The 16,903-nt window shown below is 35.8% G+C and overlaps 1 protein-coding gene across 4 annotated transcripts in view; it reads left to right on the top strand.

Moving 5' to 3' along the window:
- Positions 1–16,903, top strand: part of SLC30A9 (solute carrier family 30 member 9) — a 77,427-nt gene that overhangs the window by 43,103 nt on the left and 17,421 nt on the right. For all 4 annotated transcript variants that reach the window (XM_059923080.1, XM_059923078.1, XM_059923076.1 and 1 more), the window contains 6 exons: positions 7,949–8,004; positions 10,671–10,806; positions 12,455–12,494; positions 13,657–13,728; positions 14,329–14,436; positions 16,725–16,890. In XM_059923080.1, the coding sequence (XP_059779063.1) occupies positions 7,949–8,004; positions 10,671–10,806; positions 12,455–12,494; positions 13,657–13,728; positions 14,329–14,436; positions 16,725–16,890 (578 nt within the window). The remainder of the gene's footprint in view (positions 1–7,948; positions 8,005–10,670; positions 10,807–12,454; positions 12,495–13,656; positions 13,729–14,328; positions 14,437–16,724; positions 16,891–16,903) is intronic.

The following is a 16,903-nucleotide window of genomic DNA, read 5'->3' as shown; positions in this document are numbered from 1 at the left end:
CGTGTCCCCTGCATTGGCAGGCGGATTCTTTTTTTTTTTTTTTTTTTAAACATCTTTATTGAAATATAATTGCCTTACAATGGTGTGTTAGCTTCTGCTTTATAACAAAGTTAATCAGTTATACATATACAATATGTTCCCATATCTCTTCCCTCTTGCATCTCCCCCCCTCCCACCCTCCCCATCCCACCCCTCTAGGTGGTCACAAAGCACCGAGCTGATCTCCCTGTGCTATGCGGCTGCTTCCCACTAGCTATCCACCCTACATTTGGTAGTGTATATATGTCCATGACACTCTCTCACCTGTCACATCTCACCCCACCCCCTCCCCATATCCTCAAGTCCATTCTCTAGTAGGTCTGTGTCTTTATTCCCGTCTTGCCACTAGGTTCTTCATGGCCTTTTTTTTTTTTTTTTTCCTTAGATTCCGTATATATGTGTTAGCATACTGTATTTGTTTTTCTCTTTCTGACTTACTTCACTCTGTATGACAGACTCTAACTCCATCCACCTCATTACAAATACCTCCATTTCATTTCTTTTTATGGCTGAGTAATATTCCATTGTATATATGTGCCACATCTTCTTTATCCATTCATCTGTCGATGGACATTTAGGTTGCTTCCATGTCCTGGCTATTGTAAATAGAGCTGCAATGAACATTTGGGTACATGACTCTTTTTGACCTATGGTTTTCTCAGGGTATATGCCCAGTAGTGGGATTGCTGGGTCGTATGGTAGTTCTATTTGTAGTTTTTTAAGGAACCTCCATACTGTTCTCCATAGTGGCTGTATCAATTTACATTCCCACCAACAGTGCAAGAGTGTTCCCTTTCCTCCACACCCTCTCCAGCATTTATTGTTTCTAGATTTTTTGATGATGGCCATTCTGACCAGTGTGAGATGATATCTCATTGTAGTTTTGATTTGCATTTCTCTAATGATTAATGATGTTGAGCATTCTTTCATGTGTCTGTAGGCCATCTGTATATCTTCTTTGGAGAAATGTCTATTTAGGTCTTCTGCCCATTTTTGGATTGGGTTGTTCGTTTTTTTGTTATTGAGCTGCATGAGCTGCTTGTAAATCTTGGAGATTAATCCTTTGTCAGTTGCTTCATTTGCCAATATTTTCTCCCATTCTCATGGTTGTCTTTTGGTCTTGTTTATGGTTTCCTTTGACTGTGCAAAAGCTTTTAATTTTCATTAGGTCCCATTTGTTTATTTGTGTTCTTATTTCCATTTCTCTGGGAGCTGGGTCAAAAAGAATCTTGCTGTGATGTTACGTCATAGAGTGTTGGCAGGCGGATTCTTAACCACTGCGCCACCAGGGAAGCCCTGAAGACAATTTTTAAGTGTCTATACTCTGAAGTACTATTTAGGGATTTAAAAGCATGTGGTAGATAGCTATGTACTGATCTGGAATAATAACCATGATATGAATTAAAAAATCAAGTTGCAAAACATTATGTAGAGAACTTATGTTTCTAGCCATGATGGACTAATGGAGATTGGACTTAGTCTTTTTCTATAAACAGCTAAAAAACTAGACAAAATATATTAAACAATATTTTCAAACATTGGACAATAGCAATGCAAGACCATGATCCCTGAGGAAGGGGAACAGGTGAACTGAACTCTGATTTCTCTGGTGTTTTGCTTGGAGGCGCATTTGGGATAGTGGAACAGGGTGAGAGACCCATCATTGAGTTGAGAAGGTAGAAATTAGGGTTAATGAGTCTGAAGTGGCTAGAAATTACAAGGCTACAGAAGTCTACATAGGGTTTTCCTTGAGTTGAATCTTTGCTGAGTGTTAGATTACACATGTGTAGGGTAAAGCTCCATGAGACCAGGCAAAGAACCAGCAGGGAGCGTTAAGCTGAGTAATTCCTCAAGTTCACAAAGGGCTTGGATTAATTAAGTTCTGACGTTCTGAGATAGAGAGTCCTGATTGATTACCCAGGCCAATAGAAGGCTCAGACCTTAGTAGTAGGGCTAAATTATCTTAGTTGTAAAGACTATTCTAGAACAGGGGTCCCCAACCCCTGGGCCGTGGACCAGTACCGATCCTCGGCCTGTTAGGAACCGGTCCACACAGCAGGAGGTGAGCAGCGAGCGAGCAAAGCTTCACCTGCCGCTCCCCATCGCTCGCATCACCGCCTGAACCATCCTCCTCACCCCCCACCCTCCACCGCCCCGTCTGTGGAAAAATTGTCTTCCACGAAACTGGTCCCTGGTGCCAAAAAGGTTGGCAACTGCTGTCCTAGAACCTTTCTAACAAAGCTCTAAGGGATCACGCTGATTTACAAGTAATTTAATTACCTGTGAGAACAAAGCCCCACATGCTATTATAAGGAAGACAAAATCCAGACACACAGTATAACATTCACAATGTCAGCATCTAATAAAAAATTTATTAGACAACCATGAAGCAGAAAATCTGACTCACAACCAGGAGAAAAATTCGTCAGTAGAAAGACTCAATTGACATATGATAGAATTAGCAGGAAAGGATAAGTGGCTTTTATAACTACGTTCATGTATTGAAAAGAAAATATGAACATCATGAAAAGAGAAATGGAAATACAAAGAAGAACCAAATGGAACTTTTAGAGCTGAAAAATATATCCGATGTGAAAAATCCACTATATAGAATTAACAGCAGATTAGACGTCGTGGAAAAAATGATCAGTGAGTTCAAATATGTGACAGTAGAAAACATTCATACTAAAACTAGAGTGAAAAGAGACTAAAAAAGATGAAGGGAGCCTTAGACCTGTGGGACATTATCAAGAGAATTCTATCAAACATTTAAGGGAAAAATAATACCAGTAGTACACAGACTTTCAAATATAGAGTAGAAAGAAACACTTTTCAACTCCTCTAGTAAGGCTAGCATAACCCTGATACCAAAAGCTTAAAGTTATTCCAAGAAAAAAAAATACAAACCAGTATCTCTCATGAACATAGATGTAAAAATCCTTAAGATATAATCAAATTGAATCTAGCAGTACACAAAAATGATAATACGTCATAATCAAGTGAGTATTATTCCAAGAAGCAAGGTTAGTTTAACATTCAAAATCAGTAGAAGGTTAATATACAAAAATCAGTTGCAGGGGCTTCCCTGGTGGCACAGTGGTTAAGAATCCACCTGCCAATGCAGGAGACACGAGTCCAAGCCCTGGTCCGGGAAGATCCCACATGCCACGGAGCAACTAAGCCCGTGCGCCACAACTACTGAGCCTGCGCTCTAGAGCCCGCGAGCCACAGCTACTGAGGCCCGCTCGCCTAGAGCCTGTGCTCCGCAACAAGAGAAGCCACCACGATGAGAAGCCGGCGCACCGCGATGAAGAGTAGCCCCCGCTTGCTGCAACTAGAGAAAGCCGCGCACAGCAACAAAGACCCAACGCAGCCAAAAATAAATAAATAAATTTATTTTTTAAAAAAATCAATTGCATTTCTACTATCAGGAAACAAATGGAGAATGAAATTTTTAATAAATTCCATTTACGATATTAAATACTTAGGAGTAAATTTAACAAAAAATGTGTAAGACTTTAACACTGAAATCTTAAAATGTAACTAGGGGAAATTAAAGATGACCTAAGGAAATGGAGAGAGATACCATGATCATGGATTTGATAACTGTGTTAATATGTCAGATTTCCCTAAATTAATCTATAGATTTCATATAATCCAGCAGATTCTTTTGTAGAAATTGACAAACTGATTAAATTCTAAAATTTATATGGAGGGACTTCCCTGGCGGTCCAGTGGTTAAGACTCCACTCTTCCACTGCAGAGGGTGTGGGTTTGATCCCTGGTTGGGGAACTAAAGTCCTGCATGCCGCATGGCGTGGCCAAAAAAATAATAATAATAAAGAAATAAAATTTATATGGAAATGTAAAGAACCTGGAATATTCAAAGCAATCTAAAAAAAAAAATGAAAGAAATTTGGAGGACTTTAAGACTTATTTCAGAGCACAGTAATTAAGACAGTTCAGTATTGGCACAAGGACTGACAGACCAGTGGAACAGAATAGAGGGTCCAGCAACAGACCCTCAGTTACATAGTGAGTTGATTTTTGACAAAGCCACCAAAGCAATTCAGTGAAGAAAAGAAACTCTTCAACAAACGGTATGGGAAAGATTGGATATCCACATGGATAAAAAAAACGAAGGACCTTGATTCCCACTCATGCCGTGTACAAATTTAAGGTGGGTCATAGACCCAAATGTACAAGCTAAAACTATGAAAATACTAGAAGGAAACGTAGGAGAATATCTTCTAAGCCTTTGGGTAGGCAGAGGTTTCTTAAACAGAACACAGAAACAAAACCATAAAATAAAAAAATTTACAAATTAAACTTCATCAAAATTAAATACTCTTATTAAAGGACACTTTTTTTTTTTGGGCTGCATTGGGTCTTTGTTGCTGCGCATGGGCTTCCTCTAGTTGCAGCGAGCAGGGACTACTCTTCGTTGCAGTGCACGGGCTTCTCATTGCAGTGGCTTCTCATTGCGGAGCACAGGCTCTAGGTGCGCAGGCTTCAGTAGTTGCAGCAGGCGAGCTCAGTTGTTGCGGCACGCAGGCCCTAGAGCGCGTGGGCTTCAGTAGTTGCAGTGCATGGGCCCAGTAGTTGGGGCACATGGGCTCAGTAGTCGTGGCTCCCGGGCTCTAGAGCGCAGGCCCAGTAGTTGTGGCGCATGGGCTTAGTTGCTCCACGGCATGTGGGATCTTCCCGGACCAGGGATTGAACCTGTGTCCCCTGCGTTGGCAGGTGGACTCTTATTTATTTATTTAATTAGTTTATTTATGGCTGTGTTGGGTCTTTGTTACTGCACACGGGCTTTCTTTAGTTGTGGCAAACGGGGGCTACTCTTCGTTGTAGTGCCAGGGCTTCTCATTGCGGTGGCTTCTCTTGTTGCGGAGCATGGGCTCTAAGCACATGGGCTTCAGTAGTTGTGGCACATGGGCTCAGTAGTTGTGGCTCGCAGGCTCTAGAGCGCAGGCTCTAGTAGTTGTGGCGTGTGGGCTTAGTTGCTCCGCAGCATGTGGGATCTTCTCAGACCAGGGCTCAAACCCGTGTCCCCTGCATTGGCAGACGGATTCTTAAGCACTGCGCCACCAGGGAAGTCCCTGAAGGATACTTTTAAGGCAATAAATAAGCAAGCTGCTCATAGGGAGACAATATTCACAAAGCATATAATCTGACAAAGGACTGGTATCCAGGATAAATAAAGAACTTGTATAACTCAATATTAAAAAGACAGTCCAATTTTTTTAAGAAGCTGAAGACTTGAAAAGGTCCTTCACAATGATACCTGAATGTGGTTGATGGACACACAAAAAGGTGCTCAACACTATTAATCATCAGGAAATGTATATTGTAACCCCAACAAGACATCTCTATACGTCCACTATTATGGCTAAAATTTAAGAGCCTGACAATCAAATATTGATGAAGATGTAAAGCACCCAGACTTTTTAGACATTGCTGGTGGAGTATAAAATGTTACAGCCACTCTTAAATTTGTCAGTTTCTTGTAAACATATGCCTACTGTTTGACTTAGCAATTCCACTCCTAAGTATTTACCCAAGAGTAATGGGAACAAATGTCCACAAAGACTTGTATAAGAATGTTTCTAGCACCATAAAGGTGCTATAGTGGGCAAAAAACTGGAATCAACCCAAATGTCCATCAACAGTGGGATAAACAAGTTGTTGTATAGTCATACAATAGAATATTATCTAGAAATAAAAAGAAATATTTATCCGTAAGTAGCATATATGCATCTCTAACAGTATGTTGAATAAAAGAAGGCAAATACAAAAGAGTAGTTACTGTGTGATTCCATTTATATTAAGTTCTAGAATAGAACTTCGGCTTTAATCTTTGGGGGAGAACAGTAATTAAGACAGTGTGGTATTGGCACAAGGACTGACAGACCAGTGGAACAGAATAGAGGGTCCAACAACAGACCCCTTTTTTTAATAAGAAGAACTAATAAATAATGGCCCATATTCAACTTATGAAACATTTGATATCTCACACTTCATTGCACAGCCAACCTGAATATTAAGTATTTTAAAAATAATTGAACACTCATTGACTATTATGTAAATATTATAAACACAGATGCATATATATAGTGTGAATTGATAATATTTCAGTTTTAATATACAGATTTTAAAATTATATGTTCTTAATTTACTCTCATTCTCTTAGTTTAATTCACTGAAAAGCCATCATCTATGTTTTAGGTAGTTTTGACTCTCTTTTCCTTTGGAATCCAGTAGAAAAAAACTTGTAATATTCTGTGTATTTAGGATTGGATTTCCGATATCAAAACTTAAAAGTCAGTATATATTTGTTTTAGCCTTTATATTTTTTTGGCCATGCCGCAAGGCATGTATCTTAGTTCTCTGACCAGGGATCGAACCCGCGCCCCCTGCATTGAAAGTGCGGAGTCTTAACCACTGGACCGCCAGGGAAGTCCCTGAATGGACTAGCCATTTGCAAGGTGGTATAATCCCCATATATTTTACAAGAGGGAATGTTTCTATAAATGCCCGGTAACCTACAGAGAAACTTCATCCATGAAGAATTTGGTAATCTTGAAGCCTTACCTATTTGATTATTTGATACCATACTGAAAAAATGCAAAAACCCCAGCTTAGTCGAAAAAAATCACATAGGGTATTCACTCAGGCTTTGTATTTTTATTAAATAAATAATTCTAATAAGGTAATCTTTTTCAGATTTCTAAATTTACATCAAATTAAGAGAAAGGATACTAAGTACAAGCATAATATTGAGCGGTACCAGTGGATAACTCTTTTTAACAAAAGATACAATCAAAAAAACAAACAGAAATAAAAGAAAGGAAGAAAAGGTGAAGGCAAGAGAGGAAGGAAGGAGAGAAAGGTAGTAACCAGGATTAAAGACTTGCATTTTTGTTATATTTACTTTAGACTTTTTTTCCCTAGAGAAATAAAATTTTAGTTATAACTAGTCTTCCATCTTTATTTCTTCCTCCCATACCCCAGATAGTCACTGCTATATATACATTGATGTGTATACTTCATGCGCATGGTTTTGCAGTTTTACTAGAAATGTAAATGTATCATGTCCATATACAGTTTGTACTCACTTTTACTGTCTTTGGGACTTCACTGGTGGTGCAGTGGTTGAGACTTCGCCTTCCAATGCAGGTGGTGCGGGTTCGGTCCCTGGTGGGGAAACTAAGATCCCACATGCCTTGCAGCCAAAAAACCAAAACATAAAACAGAAGCAATAGTGTAACAAATTCAATAAAGACTTAAAAAAAAAATGGTCCACATCAAAAACAAAACAAAACAAAAAACTTTCACTGTCTTTTATTTGTGCAGCTATACAAGTTATTCTTCCTGTAAAAAATCAGATATTACACACCACCCTAAACCTACTTCTCTCCTCAGAGGTATAAACAGAGTTAAATGTGAGTTCTTTCAGACCTTTTCCTGTGCTTTACATTATATGTCGTTTACAAAAACTACAAAACATAAGTTCTTTTGTATTGTACATACCGTTCCTAAACTTGCTTTTTTCCCATCCACTGAATGGTATGTCTAGGAACTTTCACCATGTCAGTACAGAGAGCTCTATCCCCTTTTACACTGTTGTAGAAGTAATTTGTGGTTTGGTTATACCATGATTTATTTTGCCACTCCCCCTTGAAGGAGTTTTAGGTTGCTTTCACATTTTACGTCATTATTCAGTGTTGTTTTGAACCCCTTTCGGTTCATCTTTATTTCTCTATGGTAAGTATTGGAAACAAGAATTGCTGGGCTATTGGACATACACATGTTAAGTACTTCTTTGTCATTGTCAGGTTGTGCCCTCCAGACTGGCTTATTATATTCCCTATCTTGCTAATGATTATTTACCTTCTTTTCTCCATAGGCCTTACTAGCATTGGGCATCAGTAAGTCTGTTCAAACACCAGATCCTACTCATCCGTAAGGACGTTGTCTTTATTTTGTTTTCATTTGTTTTGGCAGCAAGTTGTTGAATTATAGAAATCTCTTGTAGTTTATCGACCTGCAGTTTTGTGTTAAAGATTTGGTCATTTCTTCTGCTGTTGTATCTAAAATGCAGGACTCAACCTCTGTGTCAAAGTAAATTCAAGATATAATTTGAAAATGGGGTTCAAATTATTTTTATGCTTTGTAACATAGGAAGGAGATCCCCTTTGTCCTCTTTGTATTTGATAGTTAATAACAAAGCACATGTTTTGATCTTAGAGTTCTGTTTTATTTGGTCAAAGGAGATATATATATTTCACATTTGGACTAATAGGCCACTCAATCTAAAATTTTAGTGATAATTTCTATTAAATTCATGCTTAATGTATTTTAATCTCCCTGTTGTGATTTGGAAATAGGATTCTATTAATATTTCAAAATTACTTATTTGTAAAATGAGTATGCTCTTTAGGATACATTATTTTGAATTATATTAGTTATTTGATACACAGACTTTTTTTCTGTTGCTTCTACTAACATAACCAGGTAAAATTTTTGAATTCCACGTGTATTATTTTTTTTTAACAAGCTTCAGTAGTAGAATTTGAGCAGTCAGATTTGCCTTAAGGCAAAAAAAATACACTTTTATTTCCATAAAGGAATCTGTCTCTGTGCTTTATATAAATGCCTTTCTTTTTTTTTTTTAAAGAAATTCACGTTCTTTTATTTATTTATTTATTTATTTATGACTGTGTTGAGTCTTCGTTTCTGTGCGAGGGCTCTCTCCAGCCGCGGCAAGTGGGGACCACTCCTCATCGCGGTACGCGGGCCTCTCACCATCGCGGCCTCTCTTGTTGCGGAGCACAGGCTCCAGACGCGCAGGCTCAGTAATTGTGGCTCACGGGCCCAGTTGCTCCGCGGCATGTGGGATCCTCCCAGACCAGGGCTCAAACCCGTGTCCCCTGCATTGGCAGGCAGACTCTCAACCACTGCACCACCAGGGAAGCCCCATAAATGCCTTTCTTTACTTGAAAGCCAGGCACTCCTGTTTTCTTATAAATAATAGCATATTATTGAATATCCTATAACTATCAGTAAGCTTGTACAGAGAACAGCTAGCTTTCTAGTCTGCTAATTTCACATGATTATAGTATTTTACTATGTCAAGAAAAAAAAATTTTTTCTGACCAGTTTTATATGCCAGAAATTTAAAAACAGGGTAAAATTTAAAAGTTTTAGGTTGTAAAGATTTCTTCTTGAGATATTTTCAACAGTCTACTTTAGTGCTGCCCAATAGAATTTTTTACAATAATAGAAATAGTTATTTATATCTGTTCAGTGTGATAGTCACTAGCTGCATGTGGCTGTTGAGCACTTGAAATGTGGCTAGTGCGACTGAAGAACTGTATTAAAATTTTATCTAGTTTTAATTAATTTAAATTTAAGCAGTCTTATGTAGCTAGCGACTTACATTGGACAGTGCAGATCTACATAGTTAAAAATTTTAATAAGAATCTTCAAATTCCTTGAAAACACATAAAATGAAAGTAATGCCATTTAATTTAGGTCTTAATTTACCTTAAATCAATCAATCAATCAATCAATCAATCAATCTCCTTTCTTACTTTGGGGGGGAACTTTAGAAGAATATAAATTGTTCTAAATCAAGCTGATAGAACACCGTCACATCTATAAACTGATAATTTCCTATGGCAAGATTACATATTTGCAAAAAGAATTCAAAAAGTAATTTTAATTCAGAACTCTTGTTTAAATTTGCATCTGCTAGAAGGATGCCATAGAGTTTGGGTTTGGGAGTAAATTTCCCAGACAATATTTTTATTAATGAATGATTCTTTTCCTCTTGTAGTATCCCATATTTTTAAATTTCTTATTACTCAGTATTTTATTGGTACATACAGTAATACAGGATAATGCACACATTGACCAAAAGACTTTTAAAAAAACCTGAGATTTAACAAAAAAAAATTACCATAAAAATACCCAGAAAACTGAAGCTCTTAGTCTTTTAATGATAGTAATTAGTGGCGCTTCCCTGGCGGTCCAGTGGTTAAGACTCTGCACTTCTGCTGCATGGGGTGTGGGTTTGATCCCTGGTCCGGGAACTAAGGTCCCACATGCTGCTCCGTGCAGCCAAAAAAAAAAGATAGTAGTTAGTTACTGTGTGTTACACTATACAGACCCAGCAAAAAGTATCTAGCATCAAATTATAAGTAATATAAATTATAGAAGAAGACAAATATTCAATTAGAAGCTGCATTACAAGGAAATATAAATGTTACCATCTTCATTAAACATCTGAATGCATTTAAAAAATAAATTTTACCTGCATTTGTGGTACATAAGAGTAAAGTTGCTCTAGTAAATCAAAGCAAATTATATGAAAGAGGGATTAGAAAATACCTGAATAAATCATATTCACTCTCTTTTTATATAGTTTCAAAGATCTTGCAGTTTTTTCCACTTTATATATTGATTTTCTGATTAGATTTGAGTTTGGCACTTACATTTTACTTGAATATAAAATCATAACATCATGATGTTGTAAGAAGTTTTTTTTTTTTCATTGACCTATTAAACATTTTGAGAGGAAATCATTTGTATTTCTTGTGAACTATATTATCTTTTTTATTTTTCAGGTATGGATTTTCAAATATGCGCTATATTGCTTCACTAATTAGTGGTGTTGGTATTTTCATGATGGGTGCAGGATTATCTTGGTACCATGGAGTCATGGGATTGCTTAATCCGCAACCAATAGAATCTCTTCTATGGGTAATCTTCTCCCCTCCTCCCCCCTCAGTTTCAAAGTAATATGAAACAGTGATTAAGTACAGTAGAATGCCTTTGTCATATTGATGTTAAAGAATGGGACTAAATATACCTTCTTGACTGTAACATAGGGTTATGTGTCTGTAGTTGTGTTTTTTAGAATGGGACTGGACATGACCTCTAAATCCATATGATTCAATGATGTTGAGCAAGAGTATCTCTGTAGGTACAGTTGTTAAACACTTCGTCCTTGGTTAAAATTTTGGGCAATTCTGTTAATTTCTGCTGTTACTTTTGAAAAGCAAAAAGACTTCTGTTCACTTTTAGTCCCAAGAATAAATGTCCTATCAGTAGTTAAAATAACCATTCCTTTGTAACAGTCATATGTTAGAATTTTATTTAAAGTTAAACCTTCTCCTTTCCCTCATTCTGGTAGGAAGCCTACATTGAGAGAATGGGAGTGTGGTTCCCTTCTGTATTTTTTCACTTAAGGGCTTCTCTTCTTCTCTCGTACTCCATAGGTTGCCTCTGGCAGCACTGAAGGTAGAGATAGGGGGCAGAAAGGTACTACTTTACTGGCACCAACGTCATTTTGCACTGGTTTCCACTGGCCTTTGTAGATACTTAAAGCTGTCTTCTTTTCCTCTCATGGGAACTTCTTGGAGATTACTCTGCTTGGCAGCTCTGATTGTAGCTCCCTTGACAAGTGCAAATTGGGCATGTGGCACCCCTGTCAGCTTCTGTATCTCACGGTGTAGTTCCAGACTATTTTTGCTGATGTTGCCAGTAAGATTCAGTGGAAAGAGCCTAGAATTGAGTTAGGAAAACCTGTATTCTAGTTCTTATTCCGATACCATTTCTATTTACTCAAGCAAACCACACAGCCTTGAAAGTCTCAATTTCCTTAACAGAATTAGAAGAGTGTTGGACTGGGTTCAAAATTTTTAAACCTCTGTTTCAGGGAAGCCTAGGGTTCTGAAAAGGTAATATTGAAAATTCTACAGATGTTTGATTTGAATTTCATTTAAAATTTTAAAAAATTTGTGTTAATTCTTTCTATATATCTTGGATTAAAACTATTCTTGGTATCTTTATCTAATTCAAGAGTGTCTGGGATTGTAAGGAAAGTGGTGTTATCTTCCTCCCCCAAATTGTTTACCTCTTATAACTGCTTATCTTTCTGAATGAGGGCTGAGGAAGGATTCTCTTGGTGCTGGGCAAACAAACAAAATCAAAAGTTTCTGGGTATGGTTGTGTATCTTACTGCAGCTGGTATCCACAACCCTAGATTTCAAATGCTTGTGTTCATTTTGAAGTTCAAATTTTTTTTTCTACTAATTAAGTAATTCTTTTATATCATGAATTTAACTTTAGTCATGGTATATAACATTCTACACTGGGGTGTGTGTGTGTGTGTGTGTATTTTTCAAGTATTAAAAAATGAGATGGCCATCAAATTTTTAACTTTTAATTGTTTCTTCTTATGAAGATACCATCTATTTCATTGTCCTCATTTGAGCTGTTTCCCATCAAAATCCTTATCTGGCTAGAATTTGAATTTATGTTTCCATCTTAAACATTAAGTTTATGCATGAACTATTGTAGTTCTTTAGTGAGATATCAACTTATGCTTTATTTTTATATTTCCTAGGCATATTGTATTTTAGCAGGATCATTAGTATCTGAAGGAGGTATGTATTGTCACAGAATCTTTTTATTCTTAATTTAGTAATATATATTCAGCAGTCTATTTTTATAGATTGCTAAGTTCTCTTGATTAAAGAAAGCTGTGGAAATAGGAATATAAGTTTTATCTTCTTTGAGGGAAGAAATTCTTTGTATAATGTACTATGGTTGTTCCTATAAGATGGGGCAAGTTTGGAAAAGCTTTTTATTTTGTTCTTGAGTATCATATCATTTGAAATGGAGTATAAAAACATAACTAACTATATACTGAGTTTTTTTTTTTTTTTGGAAAGTAAAAAACATTTTTATTTTTTTATACAGCAGGTTCTTATTAGTTATCTATTTTATACATATTAGTGTATATATGTCAATCCCAATCTCCCAATTCATCACACCACCACCCCACCCCCTGCTTCCCCGCCTTGGTGTCCATACGTTTGTTCTCTACATCTGTCTCTCTATTTCTGCCTTGCAAACCTGTTCATCTGTACCATTTTTCTAGATTCCACATGTATGCATTAATAAACAATATTTTTCTCTTTCTGACTTAACTTCACTCTGTATGACAGTCTCTAGGTCCATGGAGTATAAAAATATAACTAACTATATACTGAGTTTTTAAAAATCAGGTTTTAGTAACGTTTATCAGGGAGGACTGTCTTTTTGCAGTACAAATATTTTAATGTTTCTGAAAGTTTCAGCTATAGCAGTATTATGACAGAGAAGTGCTAATATCATGTATGAAACCGCCTAATGCACTGCTGTACTCATAGTATGTTTACTTCTAAAACATTGTCATTTTCTACGCATCATCCTTTCATCTTCGGCAGTCTTATAAAATGGTGATAGCACCACCTGCCTCAGAAGGTTGGGAGGATCAAAGTGATTATGCCTAGTGTGGTGCCTGCCAGCTAGTAGCTGTCTAATAAATTAAGGCTGTTGTGGTGGTAATGATATTTAAATTATTGTGGTTTAGAAATATGGGATTCATTATATCATAATGATTAATTGGGGTCTTGATAATGACTGGTTTAATATAGAACTTTTCCTTATTGACAGCCCTTAGCATTAAAGTGTTGTGCCTATTTATTTATCTTTTGAGATTCCATCTTTAAAGTTTGGAGGCATGAAGTTTCTTCCTTGCTGATATGAATGCTTTTCTTTCAGCAACACTTCTTGTTGCTGTAAATGAGCTTCGTAGGAGTGCTCGGGCCAAAGGAATGTCACTTTACAAGTATGGTATGTATTTTAGAAACCTAGGTGTATTATTTCATCTTCTTTATTTCCTTAAAATTGCCTAGTGCTATTATTGCTTTGTTCCATATAGATGTGTACAAAATATATCTCAGTGTCTTCCCTATGTGGCTCTTACTTATATATCAGCTCTTTTAAAAAGAGAAATGTAGTGTAATTTGAACAGCAGTACTTTATATTTGGATTTAACGTATGTGAACTACAGTATTTCTGTGTATGCTTATATAACTTGAGAAAGTAATTTGACTTTAAATATCAGTTATTGTTAACATTTAAACCAAGAAATTTTATTTATATTGAACAGGGTTTTAAAAATCAGGATCTCATACATTTTTTAATCTTAATTTTTTTTTTTTTTTTTTGGCTGCACTGCACGGCTTGAGGCATCTCAGTTCCCTGACCGGGGATTGAACCCTAGTCACAGCAGTGAGAGCCTGTAATCCTAACCACTAGGCCACTAGGGAACTCCTTCTTAATTTTAATTTTAATTAAATTAAATTAATGGATACTTATTAAAATGTTATCTGATAGTATCAAATTAAGATTTCAAAAGTTTCTTTTCTTGTCTCTACCCCAATGATTAAGTAATGGAAAGTCGTGATCCTAGTACAAATGTTATATTATTGGAGGATACTGCAGCAGTGTTGGGAGTGACAATAGCAGCCACTTGTATGGGCCTTACTTCTATAACAGGTAAATATTTCTCAAATTACAGGTGCTTTATTTGTGCTACTAAAATAATTATCTAATATGTGGGAATTTTCCTTTATATCATTGAATAATTTTAAACCAATAGATTGTTAAATTTGAATTTCATACTAACCATTTACTTGTATAAGACAAATAAGATGGTAAAAGTGTTCAGATTTTTGAATTAGAATTTTCTCTTAGTTAGAAATAAAGAAGGCTGCTAATAGAGCATTTCTGTAATGCTCTAAGCCTTTCTAGCTGTGACTTAATAAGTTACACAACTACACAGAGCTTTAAGTTCTTTACCTATAAAGATATTAATAATATTTGTCCTAGTGACCTTACAGGTTTAAGATAATATATGAGAGAGAACTTTAATAAACTCTAAAGTTCAAAATAAATATACATTGTAGCTCATGTCCGTTTGTCTTTTTCTACTATTGGTACCAATAGTAACTGCTGTTGCTTTCCTGTTTCCTTGATTCTTTAGTTGCTTCCATCCTCATTTTGGTAGCTAAATAAATGTTTTGAAGGCCAACACAGCACAGGCAGATAAGAAGACAAAAACCATTTTATTTTTATTTTCTAAAACAAAGGAACCATTTAGTATGAAAAGACTCAATTTCTGAGGTTGGAATTCTCTTGAAATAGTACTACCATTCTTACCTGTTTGTCCTAGCGTATTTTAAATAATTTTAGGTGATGAGCTTCCACAGTTCTGCAGTATTTCTTAAAATAGCCTGAAATATGAATAGGTCTTTCTCATTTTGAATGTATATTTTAAGACTAAACCAGCATTCTCTGATGTTCACTGTGATCCAAAATATTTCTAATTGTTTTGATCGTTTTTCTAGTTGACCTTACCATTTTAGATATTTTTTTAGACCTAAATTATTACTTAGCAAAATTTTAGGCTTAAGGAAAGTGTGACTTGATAGGTAAGTTGACTTTTAATAGACTATTTTTTTTTACATAGTGTTATAAACCAGTCAAATCAAACTTATAAAAAGTTTTGTTTCAAGAAAGTTTCACATTAATTTTTATTTAATTATTTAAATTGTCATTTAAATTAAATAACATGCCAAAAAATAAATAAAATATTTTCCAGCTAATAATTCTGTGATTTCTGTAGGATTATTAATAGATGTATATTTAAAAATAAAAATAATTAATTAAATTTGGATTTCTAAAGGGCAGTATTTGATTTTGAACTCTATAATTACAAATTTCCTAGTGGATTATGTTTTACAAGTGGATATATTTTTACACTTTAGTAGTACAAAATAAGTCATTCAGTTTTTAGTGTTATATTTTGACTAAATGTTAATAAAACTAATGTAAATTGAGATTTTTTTAGTAAAACAAATGTATATTTTATCAAGCATTAAGAGAGTTAAATTTAATATTGACATTTTATCTTTGGAATAAAAAGACTTTATAAAAGCCTTGTGTGTAAAATTTATTATAAAGATTTAAAGTATAATATTTATGTCTGTTATATAAATATTAACCTATGCATTCATAGATAATAAATCAACCCTCCTCATTGGTTCTGGAAGAGAATAAAGCCCTAATAACCTAAGGCAAACTTTAGAATCAGAATCATCTGGCAGGATTGGGAAGGCACAGAATGCTAGACCCACACCCACCCCCACCCCCAACCCCAGATTTCTGATGTAGAGGGTCTTGAGCGACGCCCGAGAGTTTGCATTACTGCCGTGTTCTTGAGTGATGCTGATGCTGCTGGTCAAAGGACTGCACTTCGAGAACCACTGCTCTGAGGCAGCCATCAGAGGCAAGGAACTAACTTCCTTTTTTTTTTTTTTTTTTTTTAAAATCTAGAATGGTGCTAGCTATGTATCATTCTTGGTTGAATGAGATAAGAGTGCCTCATATAATTTTTTGTATGGCTTAGTTCTTTCACAGAATCTTCGTAAGAATAAGACACAAAAATGGTTATTTCTTTTAGCTTTTGATTTTACAATTATTTTGTCAACTTGGGATAGGAAAAGTGCTACTGATATATCAAAAAGAAATGGACTCTTTATTGTATTATTAGTATGTCTCTAATTTGAAAATGCTCTGAACCCTCACCCATGTGACCAGGTGCAAGAAACAGATCATAAGTAATTAAACTGCATAGAATAGTAAAACTATTAGGAGAAGGTCATTAAAGAATTAGAAATGAATTTCCAGTCCCTTGATTTACTAATTCTGGTTCTTTGCTCACTAAAGCTCATTGAAATAATAGAAAATGTTAATTTACTGACTTCTTTTGTGCTTTTATTTAGGCAATCCACTGTATGACAGCCTAGGTTCTTTGGGTGTGGGCACCTTATTAGGTGTGGTCTCAGCATTCCTCATCTACACTAACACAGAAGCACTCTTAGGGCGATCCATCCAGCCAGAACAAGTACAACGGCTTACTGAACTCCTGGAGAACGACCCATCAGTAAGGTCAGCTTATTCC

The sequence above is a fragment of the Balaenoptera ricei genome, chromosome 5 (assembly GCF_028023285.1).
Source record: "Balaenoptera ricei isolate mBalRic1 chromosome 5, mBalRic1.hap2, whole genome shotgun sequence".
NCBI classification, from domain to species: Eukaryota; Metazoa; Chordata; class Mammalia; order Artiodactyla; family Balaenopteridae; genus Balaenoptera; species Balaenoptera ricei.
Note: the sequence above shows the minus strand (reverse complement) of the source record. Positions and strands in the feature narration are given on the sequence as shown.